At 41.9% G+C, this 18,874-nt stretch overlaps 2 protein-coding genes across 5 annotated transcripts in view; both read right to left on the bottom strand.

Annotated features, from left to right (window-relative positions):
* Nucleotides 1–18,874, bottom strand: part of LOC125146965 (olfactory receptor 4B1-like) — a 53,468-nt gene that overhangs the window by 10,680 nt on the left and 23,914 nt on the right. For 2 of the 4 annotated variants that reach the window (XM_047823904.1, XM_047823906.1), the window contains exon 2: nt 16,848–17,126. The exons of 1 other annotated variant lie outside the window; for it this stretch is intronic. The gene's annotated coding sequence lies outside the window, so the exon portion shown is untranslated. Of the gene's footprint in view, nt 1–11,148; nt 11,232–16,847; nt 17,127–18,874 lie in introns of those variants that run through there. One more of the 4 variants, XM_047823905.1, reaches the window with a different exon arrangement.
* LOC125146964 (olfactory receptor 4B1) lies at nt 9,165–10,218 on the bottom strand. The gene has a single exon (XM_047823903.1). The coding sequence runs from the start codon at nt 10,216–10,218 to the stop codon at nt 9,283–9,285; it is 936 nt and encodes a 311-aa protein (XP_047679859.1). The 3' UTR covers nt 9,165–9,282.

The raw sequence follows: 18,874 nt of genomic DNA, 5'->3' as shown, positions 1-18,874 counted from the left end.
ATGGATGAAAGACCTAAATGTGAGAGAGGAAACCATCAAACTCCTAGATGAGAACACAGGCAGCAACTCTTTGACCTTGGCCGTAGCAACTTCTTACTAGACATGTCCCCAGATGCAAGGGAAACAAAAGCAAAAATGAACTATTAGGACTTCACTCAGATAAAAAGCTTCTGCACAGGGAAGGAAACAATCAATAAATCTAAAAGGCAACCTAGAGGGGGCACCTGGGTGGCTCAGTTGGTTATGTGTCTGACTCTTGATTTAGGCTCAGTTCATGATCTCATGGTTCATGGGGTTGAGCTCTGTACCAACAGCACAGAGCCTTCTTAGGATTCTCTCTCTCTCTCTCTCTCTCTCTCTCTCTCTCTCTCTCTCTCCCCCTCCCTCCCTCCCTCTCCCTCTCCCTCTCTCTCTGCCACCCCATTCACATGCATTCTATCTCTCTCTCAAAATAAATAAATAAACATTAGAAACAATAAATAAATAAATTAATTAATTAATTAATAAAAGACAACCTATGGAATGGGAGAAGATATTTGCAAATGACATATCAGATAAGGGGTTAGTATCCAAACCTATAAAGAACTTATCAAACTCAATACCCAAAAAATAAATAATCCAGTTAAGAAATGGGCAAAAAACATGAACAGAAATTTCTCCAAAGGAGACATACAAATGGCTAAAAGACACGTGAAAAAACGCTCAACATCATTCATCATCAGGGTAGTATAAATCAAAACCATGATGAAATACCACCTTACACCTGTTAGAATAGCTAAAATTAACAACTCAAGAACAACAGATGCTAGCCAGGATGCAGAGAAAGGGGAACCTCTTATACTATTGATGGGAATGAAAACTGGTGCAGCCACTCTGGAAAACAGTATGGAGGTTCCTCAAAAAGTTAAAAATACAACTACCCTATGACTCATCAATTGCACTACTAGATATTTATCCAAAGGATACAAAAGTACTGAGTTGAAGGGGTACATGTACCCTGGTGTTTATAGCAGCATTAGCAACAATAGCCAAATTATGGAAAGAGCCCAAATGTCCATCAACTGATGAATAAATAAAGATTATGTGGGGGAGACACACACACACACACACACACACACACACACATACATATATATACAGAATATTACTCAGCCATCAAAAAGAATGAAATCTTGCCATTTGCAATGACATGGATGGAACTAGAGTGTATTATGTTAAGCAAAATAACTCACTCAGAGACAAATACCATATGACTTCACACATGTGTGGAATTTGAGAAACAAAACAGATGAACAAAGGGGAAGGGACGGAAAAATAAAATAAGATAAAAACAGACAGCGAGGCGAACCATAAGATACTTTAGCTTAACAGAGAAAAGGAGCAAATTCATAGTCCTGCCCAACTACTGAGTATAACCTCCAGTCCCATCCCTCTGGAAGCATGAGCATAGACATCTGGCATCCATGAGCACATCCTATGGCCTGCCTAGGCGGGGAGCCAAGCCAGAAGCCCTGTCCAGTTGTTGAGTGTAGTTTCTGGCCCTGCACAACCAGGGAACCTGAACAGTAACCCTGAGCAGCCTCAGAGCCCAGCCTACAGAATTGCCCAACCATACAGCCCCAGCCTACAACCCCACCTAGCAGAAGAGTCCAGCATAAAGGCCTACCTGACTGCTAAACACAGCCTGTGTCCTTGACCAGGCAGGGATCCAGCCCAATCACAGATCATAGCCTGCAGCCCCAGCCAACCAGCAAACTCACGTGACCATGGAGCACAGTCTCCAGCCCCACCCAGTTGCAGGAGGCAGCCTGAGGCCCAAACCAAACACAAGCACGGTCAGTGCCACCCTCCAACTGGAAAGCATAGCCTGAAGACACATCTGACCAGGAGCTATTAGATGATATGTTCCAAATGTTGAAAGAACAAAACTGTCAACCAAGAATACTAACCCCAGCAAATGTGCCCTTCACAAACAAAGCAGAGAAAGACTTTCCCAAATGAGAAGAATTGAGGGAGTTCATCACTACTAGAGATGCTTCACAAGAAAAGCTAAAGAGAATTCTACAAGCTAAAATGTAAAGATGCTAATTAACAGAATAAAAACATATGACTGCATAAAGTTCATTGGTAAAGATAAATATAGTCCAAGTCAGATTCTCTAATATTATAATTGTGGTACATAAATCAATTACAAGTCCGGTTTGAAAGTTAAAAAATAAATGTATGAAAACAACTGTAACTGCAATACGTCAAAAGAGCTGGCTCCCGAGAGTTAAGGCCTAAAAATAGTCATCCACAGATCTGTCAGGGTCCTGGGGCCCAGGAGCAATCTTGCCCCTGATCTGGAGAAATAGCCACAAGTTTGCAGCAGAAGTGTGTGGACCCGTGATATCCAATGTGGTAGCCACCAGCAACGTGGAGCTATTTAAATTTAAGCCAGTTAAAATTAAATAGAATTAAAAATTCAATTCTTCAGCATGTTATGCATACTCAAATACTAATTACCCACATGGCTAGGGACTACCATATATCAGCAGAGATGTAGAATACTTCCATCATCACAGAAAATTCTCTTGGCAATGCTGATCCAGACCACAGCAGTTTCAGAAAACAGAATGTTTTTTTAATGTTCGTTTATTTATTTTGAGAGGGGGGAGGGGCAGAGAGAAAGGGGGAGAGAGAGAATCCCAAGCAAGTTCCACACTGTCAACACAGAGCCCAATGCAGGGCTCGATCCCACAAACCGTGGGATCATGACCTGAGCAGAAATCAAGAGTAAGACAACCAACTGAGCCACCCAGGCACCCCCAGAAAACAGAATGTTCACCTCCATGTAGGCAGAAATATCTCCATCTGATATATCGCTGTATATCCCTCACACTTAGAACAATGCACAGCACATAGTACATGCTCATTAAATCTTACTGAATAAGTTATTAAGTAAACCTAATAGGCCTGAAATAGGTGAATGATTAAGTAAACTATGCTACAATCAGACTGTTGATATCAAGCCATTATAAACAACTTTTGTGAAAACTTTTAATTGCTCAGGAAATTGGTGTGTAATATACTGCATGAGAATATATGCTATTACATCCATTCTCCCCTTTAAGTCTTTAATTTCTGGTTAGTTAACATACAGTGTAGTATTAGGTACAATGTAGTGATTCAACACTTCCATACAATAGCTGGTTCTCATCACGAGTGCACTCTTTAATCCCCATCACCGATTTAACCCATCCCCTGCCCCCCTCCATTCTGGTAACCATCAGATTATTCTTAATAGTGGAGTCTGTTCCTTGGTTTGCTTCTCTCTTTTTTTTCCCCCTTTGCTCATTTGTTTTGTTTCTTAAATTCTGCATATGAGTGAAATGATATGGTATCTGTCTTCCTCTGATTGACTTATTTTGCTTAGTGTAATACTCTCTAGCTCCATCCATGTTGTTGCAAATGGCAAGATTTCATTCTTTCTTATGGGTGAGTAATATTCCATTGTATATACAGAACACATCTTCCTTATCTATTCACTAGTTAATGGGCCCATGGGCTGTTTCCAAACTCATCTCCTTAGAAACAGAACAGAACCCTGATCTTAGCTAAACATAATTCCACCTAGAATAAAAGATTACAGTTTCTGGTCTCCCTTCCAATTAAGGATAACCATGTGATTAATTTCAATCAAATAAGATGAGAGCAAAATCGCCATGTGGCATTTTTGGATAATCTTCTAAATTAGAAAGTGATTAGCTTATCTTTCCTTTTTCCCATTTCTGCCTCCTGGGATATAGAGGAAATGCTAAGAGTGGCATTGTCTAATAGGGCATCCATTAGCCACATGTAGTTTTTTAAATTGAAACGTATTAAAACTTAAAAATTTTTAAATTTTAGTCCCTTGGTCTCACTAGCCCATTCCACTGCTCAACAGCCACTCCCAATTTGTTCAGCACAGCACAGAACATGTCCGGTGTGGCATAAAGCCTGCCTGGACAGCAGTGGTATAGAGTTCTAGCAGCCCTTTGAGGTCTTGAGGTTGAAGCTGGGTGCTGAAGACAGCACAGTCCGGAATTCTGATAATATGTCAGGCTTCCACAGCCATACTGGACTTTCACCCTCTGTACTTTTGTACTTCTGTTTCATTGACATTTTTTTCTGCTACATCAAACCTATACCTAAAAAGATTAAATAATAAATGAGGAAAGACTTCAAAATTCTATATACAGAGAAGCTCACGACACTAATTTTTCTTTTGACTTCCAGTGGCATGATAAATAGTTCTCCATCTCCTCACTTTACATCTGAAAGTGTCCTCAGGTCAAAATGAGTCTCTTGTAGACAGCAAATAGATGGGTCTTGTTTTTTTATCCATTCTGATACCCTATGTCTTTTGGTTGGCGCATTTAGTCCATTTACATTCAGTGTTATTATAGAAAGATATGGGTTTAGAGTCATTGTGATGTCCGTAGGTTTCATGCTTGTAGCGATGTCTCTGGTACGTTGTCTCACAGGATCCCACTTAGGATCTTGTAGGGCTGGTTTAGTGGTGACGAATTCCTTCAGTTTTTGTTTGTTTGGGAAGACCTTTATTTCTCCTTCTATTCTAAATGACAGACTTGCTGGATAAAGGATTCTCGGCTGTATATTTTTTCTGTTCATCACATTGAAGATCTCCTGCCATTCCTTTCTGGACTGCCAAGTTTCAGTAGAGAGATCGGTCACGAGTCTTACAGGTCTCCCTTTATATGTTAGAGCACGTTTATCCCTAGCTGCTTTCAGAATTTTCTCTTTATCCTTGTATTTTGCCAGTTTCACTATGATATGTCGTGCAGAAGATCGATTCAAGTTACCTCTGAAGGGAGTTCTCTGTGCCTCTTGGATTTCAGTGCCTTTTTCCTTCCCCAGGTCAGGGAAGTTCTCAGCTATTATTTCTTCAAGTACACCTTCAGCACCTTTCCCTCTCTCTTCCTCCTCTGGAATACCAATTATGCATAGATTATTTCTCCTTAGTGCATTACTTAGTTCTCTAATTTTCCCCTCATTACTCCTGGATTTTTTTTTATCTTTTTTCTCAGCTTCTTCTTTTTCCATAATTTTATCTTCTAGTTCACCTATTCTCTCCTCTGCCTCTTCAATCCGAGCCGTGGTTGTCTCCATTTTATTTTGCAGCTCATTAATAGCATTTTTTAGCTCCTCCTGGCTATTCCTTAGTCCCTTAATCTCTGTAGCAATAGATTCTCTACTGTCCTTCATACTGTTTTTAAGCCCAGCAATTAATTTTATGACTATTATTCTAAATTCACTTTCTGTTATATTGTTTAAATCGTTTTTGATCAGTTCGTTAGCTGTCGTTATTTCCTGGACGTTTTTTTGAGGGGAATTCTTCTGTTTCGTCATTTTGGATAGTCCCTGGAGTGGTGCAGGACTGCGGGTCACTTCCCCTGTGCTGTCTTGAATAACTTGTGTTGGTGGGCGGGGCCGCAGTCAGACCTGATGTCTGCCCCCAGCCCACCTCTGGGGCCACAGTCAGACTGGTGTGTGCCTTCTCTTTCCCTCTCCTAGGGGCGGGATTCACTGTGGGGTGGCGTGGCCTGTCTGGGCTACTTGCACACTGCCAGGCTTGTGGTGCTAGGGATCTGGCATATTAGCTGGGGTGGATCAGCAAGGTGCACAGCGGTGGGAGGGGCAGGCTCAGCTCGCTTTTCCTTTGGAGATCTGCTTCGGGAAGGGCCCCTCTTCCATGGACCTCTCGTCTACGCTTGGCTCCGGAGAATCTTCTGCTAGTCTTCTGGCGATTTTCTGGGTTATTTAGGCAGGTGTGGGTGGAATCTAAGTGATCCGCAGGATGTGGTGAGCTCAGCGTCCTCCTACACCGCCATCTTCCCAGAAGCCCCCCTGGGTTTTTTTTCTAATTTTTCTTTAATGAGATGATGTTATATTTATTCTCTGAAAAATACATGTTTCAATGCTCAGAATCAACAATTGAGAACTAACTACATGGTCTCCAGTGCTAAGTGGCATAATTAGACTTACACTTCTGTGAACTGAGAAGTTGTTTTTAACATTTCACAACATTCTCTGGCTCTTAAACAATGGGGAAAAAATGTATTCCTTTGATTCCTATGTTTTTTCCAGTGAGACCAGAACAAAGCGAGTAATTAACTCTCAATAGACCCACTAAGTCTCACTAGGGTAAGGGAATCCCTGAGAATTTTGACAATTCAGTTACTGTAGATGTTTTCTGCCCCTGCAGTATTCAATGACTCAGAGTTTGTTGATGATGTTCTTTTTCAAAGCTCTCAGTGAAGAACCCAAACATGCACACTGAGTAAGTGGCTCCTATCACAGCCTGCATCCTAACACCCCAGCCTCTGCAATACAAGTTCAGTTCTGGACCATATGCTTTAAAATATACATTAACAAAGTACAAGCACATTCAGCATAAAAGACAATGGGGAGGCTACATTATGGTCTATTCCTTTTTTTTTTTTTAATTGAAATATAGTTGACCTACAATACAGTCAACATCTATTTAAAAAACATTTATTGAGCACCTACAATGTGCCAGGTACTGTGCTAGGCTTTCAAAGCAATTAAGTGACAGAGAATGTTTAGCCCAAAGAAGTCTCAAAACCAAAGAATTGAACTGCCTTTAAACTTTTTGGTATGCAATCGAGGTCTATTCTGAGTAGCTCAAAAGGATGAAAAGAAGACCTACATATGGACAGACATGTAATTACCAACAGCAACAATAACAACGATGATGGCTAATATTTATTGGGTCCATGGTACAACTCCATACCCTGTTATTTTCTAAAAGCTTTATGTATGTTATTGTATTTAATATTCAGAATAATCTTATGAAGTGCATGCTATTATTAATCTTATTTTAATTATGCAGAAACTCATGTTTAGAGAAATGAAGTAGTTAGATCTTGGGTTGTGGCTGAGAGGCAACTGAAACATCCTACTGAATTTCAGAGCCTGAGCTCTTAAAATTTTAACAGGCAGAGATGTGCTCTTCACCATGAAAGTGTTCAGAAAGAATCAGTGAGAACTGATATACAAAGGACAGTACATGGGCACCAAGGGTTAATTCAACAAGCACCAGCTACATGCATTCACCCAGCCACAAAGAAGGGTGAACAGTCTTGCCCTTGAAAGAAACATGTATAAAATAATTACAATCAGAATAAGGACAATGATAAATATAACCTTGGACAGGAGACATAAATCCAACTCAAGGAGGAGGGAAGTCAGAGAAGGCCTCATAAGTGAGATGACTTCAACCCACAGCTTAAAAGGATGTATACGATTTTGCCATATAGAAAAGGCTGGTAAAGTTATTCTGGGCAGAAGTATTTTCTCAGGGTTTAGTGATGGTCATCTATGACCATGATTACTGGAGAAGTGGGGAAGATTTCCTGCTGCCTTGAAAACCACTATTCACCTACATGTTCAGTCAGCACCTAAGGAGAAAGAGAGAAGCCTCTAACAGAGTACACCTGCAATGCTTCATCCCTCTGCAAGGAAACTGCCTGAATTACTTCATCTGATCCTCAAGGAGAGGTGGAAGGACAGAGCGCAAATGCAAAGCCAGTCTTTGTAATTCCAAAGCCAAAGGGGCAAATTTTATTATAACCTCTAAATTGTCCACAATGATATGAGTCGGTTGGGTGAGGTGGAGTTTGGAGAGGTGAAAGAATCTACGAGGTCACCAAAATGAGGAAGGAGTACATGACAATGAAGCTACTGTTGGCCAACACAATAACCCTCTCCACAAAAGTGTCAGTGCAGGCAAGCCTGGATAATAGCTGGAGACCACAGGAGTCATGGCCAGTCACAGCAGGATCACAATAACAGAGACATAGACTGTCTCATCCTACTTCACCAGGAAACACTAATAGCCATGATAAGAAACGGACTTGGCATGGTCATCTAGAATAAAGGACAGAAGTCTGGAGTAGAAACATGCATGGGTAGTATTTCCCTTCCTTTCATTCTTCAAGTTAGGCCTAATAATTTTCTACATTCTGGGGGTGCCTGGGTGGCTCAGTCAGTTAACCATTCAACTCTTAATTTTGGCTTAGGTCATGATCTCACAGTCTTGAGGGCGTGAAGCTTGCTTGGGATTCTCTCTCCCCCTCTCTCTCTGCCCCCACCCTGCTCACATTTCCTCTCTAAAAAATACATATATATTAAATAAAAATAAATTGCAAAAAATAAAAAATAATAGATTTCCTACATTCTGTATTTACATTTGGATAAGGCTAAAAGTGATCTTTTCATTAAAATGTTTGACTTGATCTTTCCCTATTGATAGCTAGAACCTATGCCCTTTTGATATATTTTTTTTAACTTATGGATACTGGACATTGTGAAAAGGCCTGTGGAGACTGAAGACCTACCTTTTGTACCAACATGTCACAAGAATCGGAATGGCCCCAGGGACTTTTTCAGTACTTGTAATCAGACAGCCCATGGTACAAGACACCAAGAACCAATCAGAAAACAGAAAAATTCATGGACACAATTTTCTTTTTTTTTTTTATGTTTATTTATTTTTGAGAGACAGAGTGTGAGCAGGGGAGGGACAGAGAGAGAGGGAGACACAGAACCCAAAGCAGGCTCCAGGCTCGGAGCTGTCAGCACAGAGCCCCACATGGGGCTCCAACCCACAAAATTCAAGACATGATCTGGGCCGAAGTCAGGCACTTAACCGACTGAGCCACCCAGGTGCCCCCAGACACAATTTTCAAAGATACATTTCTCCACAGTGGAAGAGAAGATCATATTGGCACTCTCCTCAAATATCCCATGATAATTCCTGTTTGGTTCCCCTTCTTAATGAAATATAAGCTGTTGTCATTAGGAGGCTGAACAAAGAAGGGAGAAGGAAGGAAGGAAGGGAGGGAGGAAGGAAGGGAGGGAGGGAGGAAGGGAGGGAGGAAGGAAGGGAGGGAAGGAGAGAGGAAGTATGTCATAGAAGAAGTACTTTAACTTACAAAACATCTGTCAAAATATTCTCCTTTGCATTTGCCATTTAGTTTGAGTCTCAATGTTACCCAATCTCATGATATTCTTGGATATCATAGAGGCAATCGGATCTCTTCCCTTGGAACATTATACCAAGATACAAGCAAGTGTTTGGTTATTAAGGAGAATCACAGCAACAGTAACATTAAGTCCATACATTTGTTTTTGCCATTCCTGAATGTCCCACTGAAATCAAAATTCATTTCAAAAACAAAGAATAATTAGATGTTTTTCTTTATCACTTTCCCATTTTTATTCCATCCCTAAGTTCTTTTTGCCCCACAACCTCCTCATGGCAATTTTCACCTCTGCATTTCTGAGTGTGTAGATGATGGGGTTCAGCATGGGGGTGACAACTGTGTAGAACACGGCCACCAGTTTGTCCTCAGTGAAGGTGGAGGAGGGTCGCATGTAGAGGAAGATGGCAGGTCCAAAGAACAAGAGGACCACTGTGATGTGAGAGGCACAGGTAGAGAGGGCTTTGCGCCTCCCCTCTGCAGAATGGTTCCTCAAGTTGACAAGGATGATAATATAGGAGGACACCAAAATGAGGAAGGAGCACAGAGCAATTAAGCCACTGTTGGCCAACACAATAACCCCCTCCACAAAGGTGTCAGTGCAGGCAAGCTTGAATAATGGCTGAAGATCACAGAAGTAGTGGTCAATCACATTGGGACCACAGAAGGGCAACTGGACGGTGATGAGAATCTGTATAATGGAGTGGAAAAAGCCCCCAAGCCAGGAGCCAGCCACCAGTACATGACACAGTTGGCGGCTCATAATGTTCATATACTGAAGAGGCTTGCAGATGGCCACATAGCGGTCATAGGCCATCACCACAAGCAAAAGGATCTCAGTGACCCCAAAGAAGTGGAAGAAGAATATCTGAGCCACACAGCCCTCCAGAGAGATGGTTTTAATCTTGGCAAGTAAGTCTGTCATGAATTTAGGGACAACAGTAGAGGAGTAAGTGATCTCCACCAGGGATAAGTAGCTAAGGAAGAAGTACATGGGGGAACGCAGACTCTTACTGACATTGACTGTCAGAACAATGAGACCATTGCCCACCACTGTGGCCAGGTACACAGGAAGAAACACCACAAAGCACGCTCTCTGAACCTCTGGATCCTGAAACAGGCCAGTGAAAATTAACTCAGTCACATTATTTGTAATGGCCATGGACTCCATTTGGAGAAAATGTATCTCAGAGAAGAGCCCTGTGACAAAACAAACATTTCATAACAACAATCCTTCATGTTTATTTAGCACTTGCCTGTTAATAGAGCCCTTTTGCACATATTATCTTATTGGTTTATTTTACTTATTTATTTGTTAATATCACAAACGTTTATCCATTCACTGCCCAACAGTCCACTCTATACAAGACACTATGCAATCTATCTTGCAAAAAAAAAAACTCCATGATCTCCTTATCACAAGGGAGAAAACCAAAGCTCAAAGGGGTCGGGAATTAGTGAAGCCTCCCAGTAAGAAGTGGATCCAGAACAAGAACCAGATCATTTTATTCCAACTGGTATGTTATTTCAAGTATACCACACTGGAAATAATAATCAACATTTTCAGCATTAATAAGTATCCATATTACCAACAATTCTCCCATTCTCAACATTTCTCATCATGCCTTTGCATGAGAAATTCTCAAGTAAACGTCTCGTGAATCCCTGTTTCCTCCATTTACTTCCCAGAAATGCCAATTTCATTAATAGTTCTCCCTTTCTAAAGAATATCTTCAATATTTTCCTTACATGAATTATCTAAGTTTCTGGATTCTTTCAGGTCCTATGGTTTTGCTCAATCCCACATCTTCATGAATTTTTACAAACATTTCGAGAAAATTTTGACACCTGGGGTCCAAGTGGACATCTGGAAGTTGTTGAGAATATAGGTCAGTATCAAACAACAGTTCGAATGTAATATACGGGGATTCACCAGTTTGCTTGTCTCTGTCTTTCAGTTTTCCCACCATTGGTATTTTTTTGTCAGCAGGAGGTGAGGATTTATTTTAATTCAGTTCTTTAACCAAATGTTTTATTAAGTACCTACCATGTGCCCAGGCAATTTGGGACATACAAGAGAAGAACGAAAGATGGCTCTCACCTTCAGGAAGCTTGTAACTACATGCGATTCAGCAGCACGTTCATGACACGAGGCAGAGGAATCTCTCAAAGATTTTCTCTGCTTTTAAATTAGGTTGAAGGGGGGCGCCTGGGTGGTGCAGTCGGTTAAGCGTCCGACTTCAGCCAGGTCACGATCTCGCGGTCCGTGAGTTCGAGCCCCGCGTCGGGCTCTGGGCTGATGGCTCGGAGCCTGGAGCCTGTTTCCGATTCTGTGTCTCCCTCTCTCTCTGCCCCTCCCCCGTTCATGCTCTGTCTCTCTCTGTCCCAAAAATAAATAAAAACGTTGAAAAAAAAATTAAAAAAAAAAAATAAATTAGGTTGAAGGTGTCAAATCACTATGTTGTACACCTGAAACTGATGTAACATTGTGTGTCAGCTATACCTCAGCTTAAAAAAGAAAAACAAATAAGACTACCCTGAAGTATTTCTTATTCCTTTTATTTTTTTCTTCTTTCACTTGGGCTCCCACACTGAAATAAATTAAATACCTCCCTCATCACTAATCTTTCTCATAGTAAAAACTAGAAGACATACAGAAGGTGAAAATACGCTGAGAGAATCCTCGGTGAGTCACCTGGCTAACACTGGAGAAGAAATGGGGGATTGCGTGGCATGAGAGAAGGGCACTGAAGAAGAACAACTGAACAGGAGAGGCGAAGCAACGGGAGGTTCCCTTTCTGTTCCAGAGGAAGGGAAACAAGGAAACACCAAAGACAACCCACAGACTCAGGGAGCCTGGGTGGCTCAGTCAGTTAAGCGACAGACTCTGGATATCAGCTCAAGTCATGATCTCGCTGTCATGAGATCGAGCCCCTTGTGGGGCTCCATCCTGGGTGGGGCCTGCTTGGGATTCTCTGTCTCCCTCTCTCTCTGCTCCTCCCCTCTGTGTGTGCTCTCTCTCAAAATAAATAAACTTTAAAAATATCAAACAAAAACAATCCAGCCTCTGGTGGCCGGAGGAAACCTCAAGCATGTGGTGACCTGATTTCACCATTGTCACTGTCATTGTCACCCCGACAGCCACAGCGGCAGGTACTGTTGTCCTGTAGTCAGTAGCTACTGCGTGCTGGACTGTGCTAACCATTGTCCCCTCAATTAATTCTTCCCGTACCACTTTGAGGTCGCTAATTGATAGGTGAGTCAATTGTGACTCAGAGAGGTTAAGTAGCCTGCCCAAATACAGCTTGTGAATGATTGAGCCAAGGCTGAAACCCAGGCCTTTCTAGAAAGGGAGAGAGGGCCACCACTCCTCAGCCAGATGAGAAAGCGGTTGGCCACTCCAGCACCTTACAGAAATGACATCAAAACCCGTGGTTGATATAAAACTTGCCCAAATCCATTTATTATGCCTTCCCTGTGAATAGCAGGAACATGGCAGGCAACTTCAAGTTATCGGGAACACTTCAATGCCACCATCTCTGGAATAAGAGAGATGAAGAAGCTATGTGGGACACTGAGTAGAGTGTGAGACTTGGGAATGTCCCCTCCTCCTCTGCCCCTCATGGCACGCCTTTAGCCAGGGGTTAGAGCTGCAACTGGTGACTCTGACCTGTGGAGTGGGTATCTCCCAGCAGGCGTCCTCTGACAGACCCCTCTTCTCAGGGGGTCTTACAGCAGCACCGTCATTCTGCTCAGCCCTCAGACTTGAATCTTTGCAGTCACCTCTGACTCCTGCCTCTCCTGCTTTTCCCACATGTACACTCTCTCCACAACCCACTGATTTCACCAATTTCCTCCTCCATCTTCCTGAAGTCTCGGTCTTCAGGCAGGATAGAAGCCCATGTGAGGATCACCGCAGCTCCTCCATGCACCGACCGTCTCCAGGTGTCACAGGTCTTCCCCCCCCCCCCACCCCCTGACCTCCCTCCAGCCTGCATGCTGAAGTCAGCATTCTCCCTGAGTCCCTGTGCTCGGTTCACTCAGAAACCACCCTGTTGCCTGGATACAGGCCTCAACTCCTCCACTGACTTTTAGAAGCTCTAAAGTATTTCCCTATGCCCTTTTAAGCCAACTTCACTCACCTCTAAATACATATTCTTGCTCTACTTAGAAGTCCCCTCACCTTCACAAAACAGATGAACATAAGGTAAGGGAAACAAAAATAATATAAAAACAGGGAGGGGGGCAAAACAGAAGAGACTCATAAATATGCAGAACAAACTGAGGGTTTCTGGAGGCGTTGTGGAAGAAGGATGGGCTAAATGGGTCAGGGGCACTAAGGAATCTACTCCTGAAATCATTGTTGCACTACATGCTAACTAATTCGGATGTAAATTTAAAAAAATAAGAAATAAAACAAGTTTAAAAAATTAATTAATTAATTTTTTTAAAAAGTCCCCTCACCTTCTCATGAAGGCAAGCTGATAACCACCCCAGGAGCATCTTACTTTTCACATTACACGCCATGCCTGCCCCTCCACCTCCCGATCCAAGTCCCACCCACTCTACAGTGTCCGCTGCCTAGGAAGCCACCCCAGTCACTTCCACACTTGTGCGTTCGTCTCAGCTCTCGACTCTGGAAATGAGTTTAAGCAATCTGTCTGTTCAGTGCAATAAGGCATGTGGCACCGAGTTCATAGCAAGCCCTCAATAAATATAAGCTATCTTTATTATTGTTGTTACACTTCTAAATGCAAATCTGAACACATCATGCAGTGACCTGAAATCAGTGACATGGTCCCCCTGCCTACAAGGCTAAGTCCAATAGTATTTGCATGGCATGTACGAACTGGAGCCCATTCTCTAGTTTCCCTGCTGCCACTGCTCCCAGAGCCCGCTTTCCAGCCAGTCACAAATAGACATCTTTCTCCCAAACTTGCTCTTTGCACGTATGCTCTTTACATTTTGTGTGGCATGCACACCTCAGCTTTCTAACTGTTTACTCTCATTTTATTTTTTTTTTTAAGATTTCATTTTTAAGTAATCTCTACAATCTCTACTTGGCATTGAGTTGGGGCTTGAACCCAACCATGCTCCAAAGACTGAGCCAACCAGGCGCCCCAAGGTTATTCTTGCTTTAATGCTCAGATCAAAACCATTCATCATTCCCCTCTAGCTAACACTTCTGTGTTTGTTTGTTTGTTTGTTTTTTACATCTTTCTGCTGGAATACTTACCAATTTTTATCATAATTACTGTTTCAGTATCTGTCTCCCTTTTTTTTTTTTAATTTTTTTTTCCAATGTTTATTTATTTTTGGGAGAGAGAGAGAGACAGAGCATGAACGGGGGAGGGGCAGAGAGAGAGGGAGACACAGAACCGGAAACAGGCTCCAGGCTCCGAGCCATTAGCCCAGAGCCCGACGCGGGGCTCGAACTCACGGACCGCGAGATCGTGACCTGGCTGAAGTCGGACGCCTAACCGACTGCGCCACCCAGGCGCCCCAGTATCTGTCTCCCTTAATAAGCGGAGCTTGTTCATGTCTGAATCTTCAGAACCAAATACACAGTAAGTACTCAGTAAATGTTCACGGAGTTGAATTTAAAAATGAAGAGATTCTCTTGGGGCGCCTGGGTGGCGCATTCGGTTGAGCGTCCGACTTCAGCCAGGTCACGATCTCGCGGTCCGTGAGTTCGAGCCCCGCATCGGGCTCTGGGCTGATCGCTCAGAGCCTGGAGCCTGTTTCCGATTCTGTGTCTCCCTCTCACTCTGCCCCTCCCCCGTTCATGCTCTGTCTCTCTCTGTCCCAAAAATAAATAAACGTTGAAAAAAAAAAAATTAAAAAAAAAAAAAATGAAGAGATTCTCAAGGCACCTGGGTGGTTCAGTCAGTTAAGCATCCAACTCAATCGCAGCTCAGGTCTTGATCTCAGGGTGGTGAGATCAAGCCCCACACTGGGTTCTGCACTGGGCATGAAGCATACTTTAAAAAAAAAAAAAAAGGAAGAAGGAAAAGAAGAAGAAATTCTCTACCACCTACAGTTAGAACCATACAATTTATTACATTTGATTTTTATAGAGACTTTTATTGCTTATTGTGGTTTCATGTTGCCTATTTGTCTTCAGTTTATTACTCCTGAAACCCACACGGCACCTAAGTGTCAACCTTACAGATGGTGCTCACTATATATGTAGAGTTTTGATTGGTAAGTTGATTAACCAGTAGAATTGATAAGAAAGAGTAGGTTATTTAATGCTGTCTACATTTTCCTTTCAGTCTATCTTGACCTCATACAACACAGGTGTGACTCTTTTTCATCAAACATATAAAGTTGTGAATAATGTAGATCATTTCTATTTTGGAAACAGACATTTACATTTTACTGCACAAGATCAAAGACACACATATCACAACTTTGCTATTAAAATATTACTGGGGCACCTGGGTGGCTCAGTCGGTTAAGCATCTGACTTCAGCTCAGGTCATGATCTTACAGTTCATGAGTTCGAGCCCCACATCAGGCTCTGTGTGGACATCCCAGAGCCTGGAGCTTGCTTCAGATACTGTGTCTCCCCCTCTCTCTGCCCCTTCCCTGCTCACACTCTGTCTCTGTCTCTCAACAATAAATAAATGTTAAAAATTTTTTTAAAAGTTATTACTTCTACCTCCTAGATTATTTTCCATGAATTACGTTCCATAGAAGGCATTAGTTGCTCTTTGTTTTATGCAGTGCTGCTTGGACATGAATTGCCCAATTCTCACTTAAGAGACCAAATCTCTGACACACTCCTGTACATATAACATCTGAGTCTATACGTTGAGGAGATTACCATTTAGGACCACATGATATATATTTTAAAATACAAACAAAAAATTCATTAGGGAAATGTAAGACAATTGTATCAGATGAGCTCATGGCATCATTGTGAGGCATGGAAGTGATGAATCACAGGTCAGAAGTGACCCGCCTTTTTAGTGGAGGGAACATTTCCAGGTTCACGGACCTCTAAGGGACTGGAGAAAACAAAACGAGAACACCTGCTGAGCCACCCTTCTCTCTCCTCAGGGGCTGGTCTTAGGTAGGGATTGTGGGAACAAGCACTGCAGGTGGCTGCCGATGCTGAGCTCGATCACATCATGTGTCTCTGGGAACAGATTTTTTTATTTTCTTGGAATAGGGTAACAATTCATATCTGACACGGTTGTGGCAAGAGGGCTGCCTGGCAAACAGGAAGCTCTCAATAACTAGTAGCTATTATCAGCTCGCCCTTCCTGGTATTTATTTACATTTCTCTCTGCTTTCTCATTCCCCTTGCCCGAAAGAAAGACAGTCGGCAACAAATTACCTCCTCCAGCACTTCCCCAGATAAAACCCTCATCCTAGGATCATGGATTAGAAGGTAACTCATGGATTACATGTAAACCTAGGTAGGTAAATGATGTTCTAGACCCTAACTAGGTACAACTTTATCCTCCCAAATACAGTCTGAATGACGAGGACAAAATAACAAGTGATAGAGAGCCTGGAAGACCTACTGCAATGAACTCAAAGTCACATCACAAGGGCCTCCTTCCCACAACTCACTCCAGACCCCAAGTGGTACTTGATGGAATCCCAGAATGTGAACGTCAAGGAGAACTTTAGGGCACATTCTGTTCAGGCCCCTCCTTTATACAGGGGCAGAAACTGAGGCTCAGGGAGGAAAAGTGACTCATTCTACATCACACTGTGATCTGGAGCCTATCAAAGTCTCCACATTCAGTCAACCTGAGACATCCTCCTGGGTATGGCATTACCTACCTTGTTTGAGTAATGTTCAGTTTTACAGCAAAGACTTGAACATAAAGGTTCTCCTCCTTAGAATCAGGAGCAATTTCTCCATCTGTTGCAAGAGCCCATCACTCAAAGGGATGTCACTCAAAGGGCTGAGGAGACTGACGTGGTGTGCCCCGGAACACAGGAAGCTCTCTTCACAACAAACCTGTTCCACAGGTTCCTTCCTCCACATGGAAGGCCCCCAGTGGGCTGAGCCACTTTATCACAGCTAAGACATTAGGCGAAACTGAGGAAACTTTAGAGCTGAAAGGCAATTTAAAGACCATGAATCCCATCTCCTTAGTTGACAGATGAGGCAGCGAAGAGTCAGAGAGTTTAACTGACTTCTGAGTCACTCAGCTAGTGACTGGTCAAGTTGCTGAGGCACTGTTTCCATGACAATGAATTCCCTTCTAGTGACTTTGATTTTGTGATTGCGATTGCCAATTAACAGTGCCAATCTTGCTTCCACACAACAAAATTCCACGGGTTCTATGATCTTTTAGAAAATGAACAGCCTGTGGTGATGCAGGTAAATCACAAAGGGAAGGATTCAGGGAATCATCCCCATAGTCGGTCTTTAGATCATCTATTTAGAAACTATAAACTAGAAAAAAAAACAGGTACAGAAAAGAGCTAGCCAATGAGTTTTAGGTGCTATTTTTTAGTTTAGAAAAGCCACTCACACTCACTAGAAGACCAAAGATTGTTTTTCAATATTGAGATGCTTAAACTATTTAAAATAAATTGAGCCTCACAGTGTGATCAAGAGCCACATTCCCCACGGAATTTATTGTCTCTAGTGTAAAACTTTACCAAAAATTTGTGAGCTAGGAAAAGGTTCAAGATATTTTGCAATTAATTCAGCTGGAGAACTTTGAGAAGTTATAAACACCGAGCAATTATGCTCTGAGAGAGGAAAGCTAAAGACATAACAAACATTTAAGTATATGAAAATAAAATGCTGAATTAGAAATATAAAATCTAAGAACAAAAAAAAAGTTTTTAAAATGAGGAAGGGGTGAAATGAGAGTTGATTAAACTCAAGAAAAAAGAAAAGCCAAAAAACTTTTGTCAGCAATGAAAATTAAAGTACCAAAGGGAGAATATTCAAATTAAAATATAATAAACAGCATGAAAGTAAATCAGATAATCAAAGGAAATAAAATGACATTTAAAAGGGCGAAAAGAAAGAGGTGAAATAGAAGTTAGACCAAGGAGACCTAATATAATTGATGTCCTTAAAAAAAAATCAAAACAATAGAATAGAGCCAATATTTAAAACTATAATCCAAAAAATATTTCCTCAATTTAAAAACACCTAAATCTTGAGGCACCTGGGTGGCTCAGTCGGTTAAGCATCTGACTCTTGACTGCAACTCAGCTCATGATCTCACAGTTTGTGGGTTTGAGTCCCACAGCAGGCGCTGTGCTGACAGTGCTTGGGATTCTCTCTCTCCCTCTTTCTCTGCCACTCCCCTGCTCACATGCTCTCTCTCCTCTCTTTCAAAATAAACAAATAAACTTAAAAAAAAAATCCTGAATCCACACATTTAAAGGATCCACTGGGTACCAGGAAAGATTAACACGGAACAACCAACCCTGATATGTATTCTAATAAAACTATTAGACATTAAAGATAAAGAAAGGGGGCACCTGGGTGGCTCAGTCAATTGAGTGTCTGACTTTGGCTCAGGTCATGATCTCGCAGTCCGTGAGTTTGAGCCCTACGTCAGGCTTTGTGTCTGGAGCTTGTTTCAGATTCTGTGTCTTCCTCTCTCTATGACCCTCCCCTATTCATGCTCTGCCTCTCTCTGTCTCAAAAAATAAATAAATGTTAAAAAAAAATTTTTTTAAGAAAGAAATCCTCAGGAACTCTAGGCAAAATTATAAAATAACTTACAAAAACAGAAGAATTCTTGTGGCATGCAAATTCCCAAAAACACTATAAAGCAAGGCAACTGTGTAGCAGCATTTTCAAGAATGTTAAGAAAGTATAAACTAGAATATTA

This window comes from Prionailurus viverrinus, chromosome D1, assembly GCF_022837055.1.
Source record: "Prionailurus viverrinus isolate Anna chromosome D1, UM_Priviv_1.0, whole genome shotgun sequence".
In the NCBI taxonomy this organism is placed as follows: Eukaryota; Metazoa; Chordata; class Mammalia; order Carnivora; family Felidae; genus Prionailurus; species Prionailurus viverrinus.
Note: the sequence above shows the minus strand (reverse complement) of the source record. Positions and strands in the feature narration are given on the sequence as shown.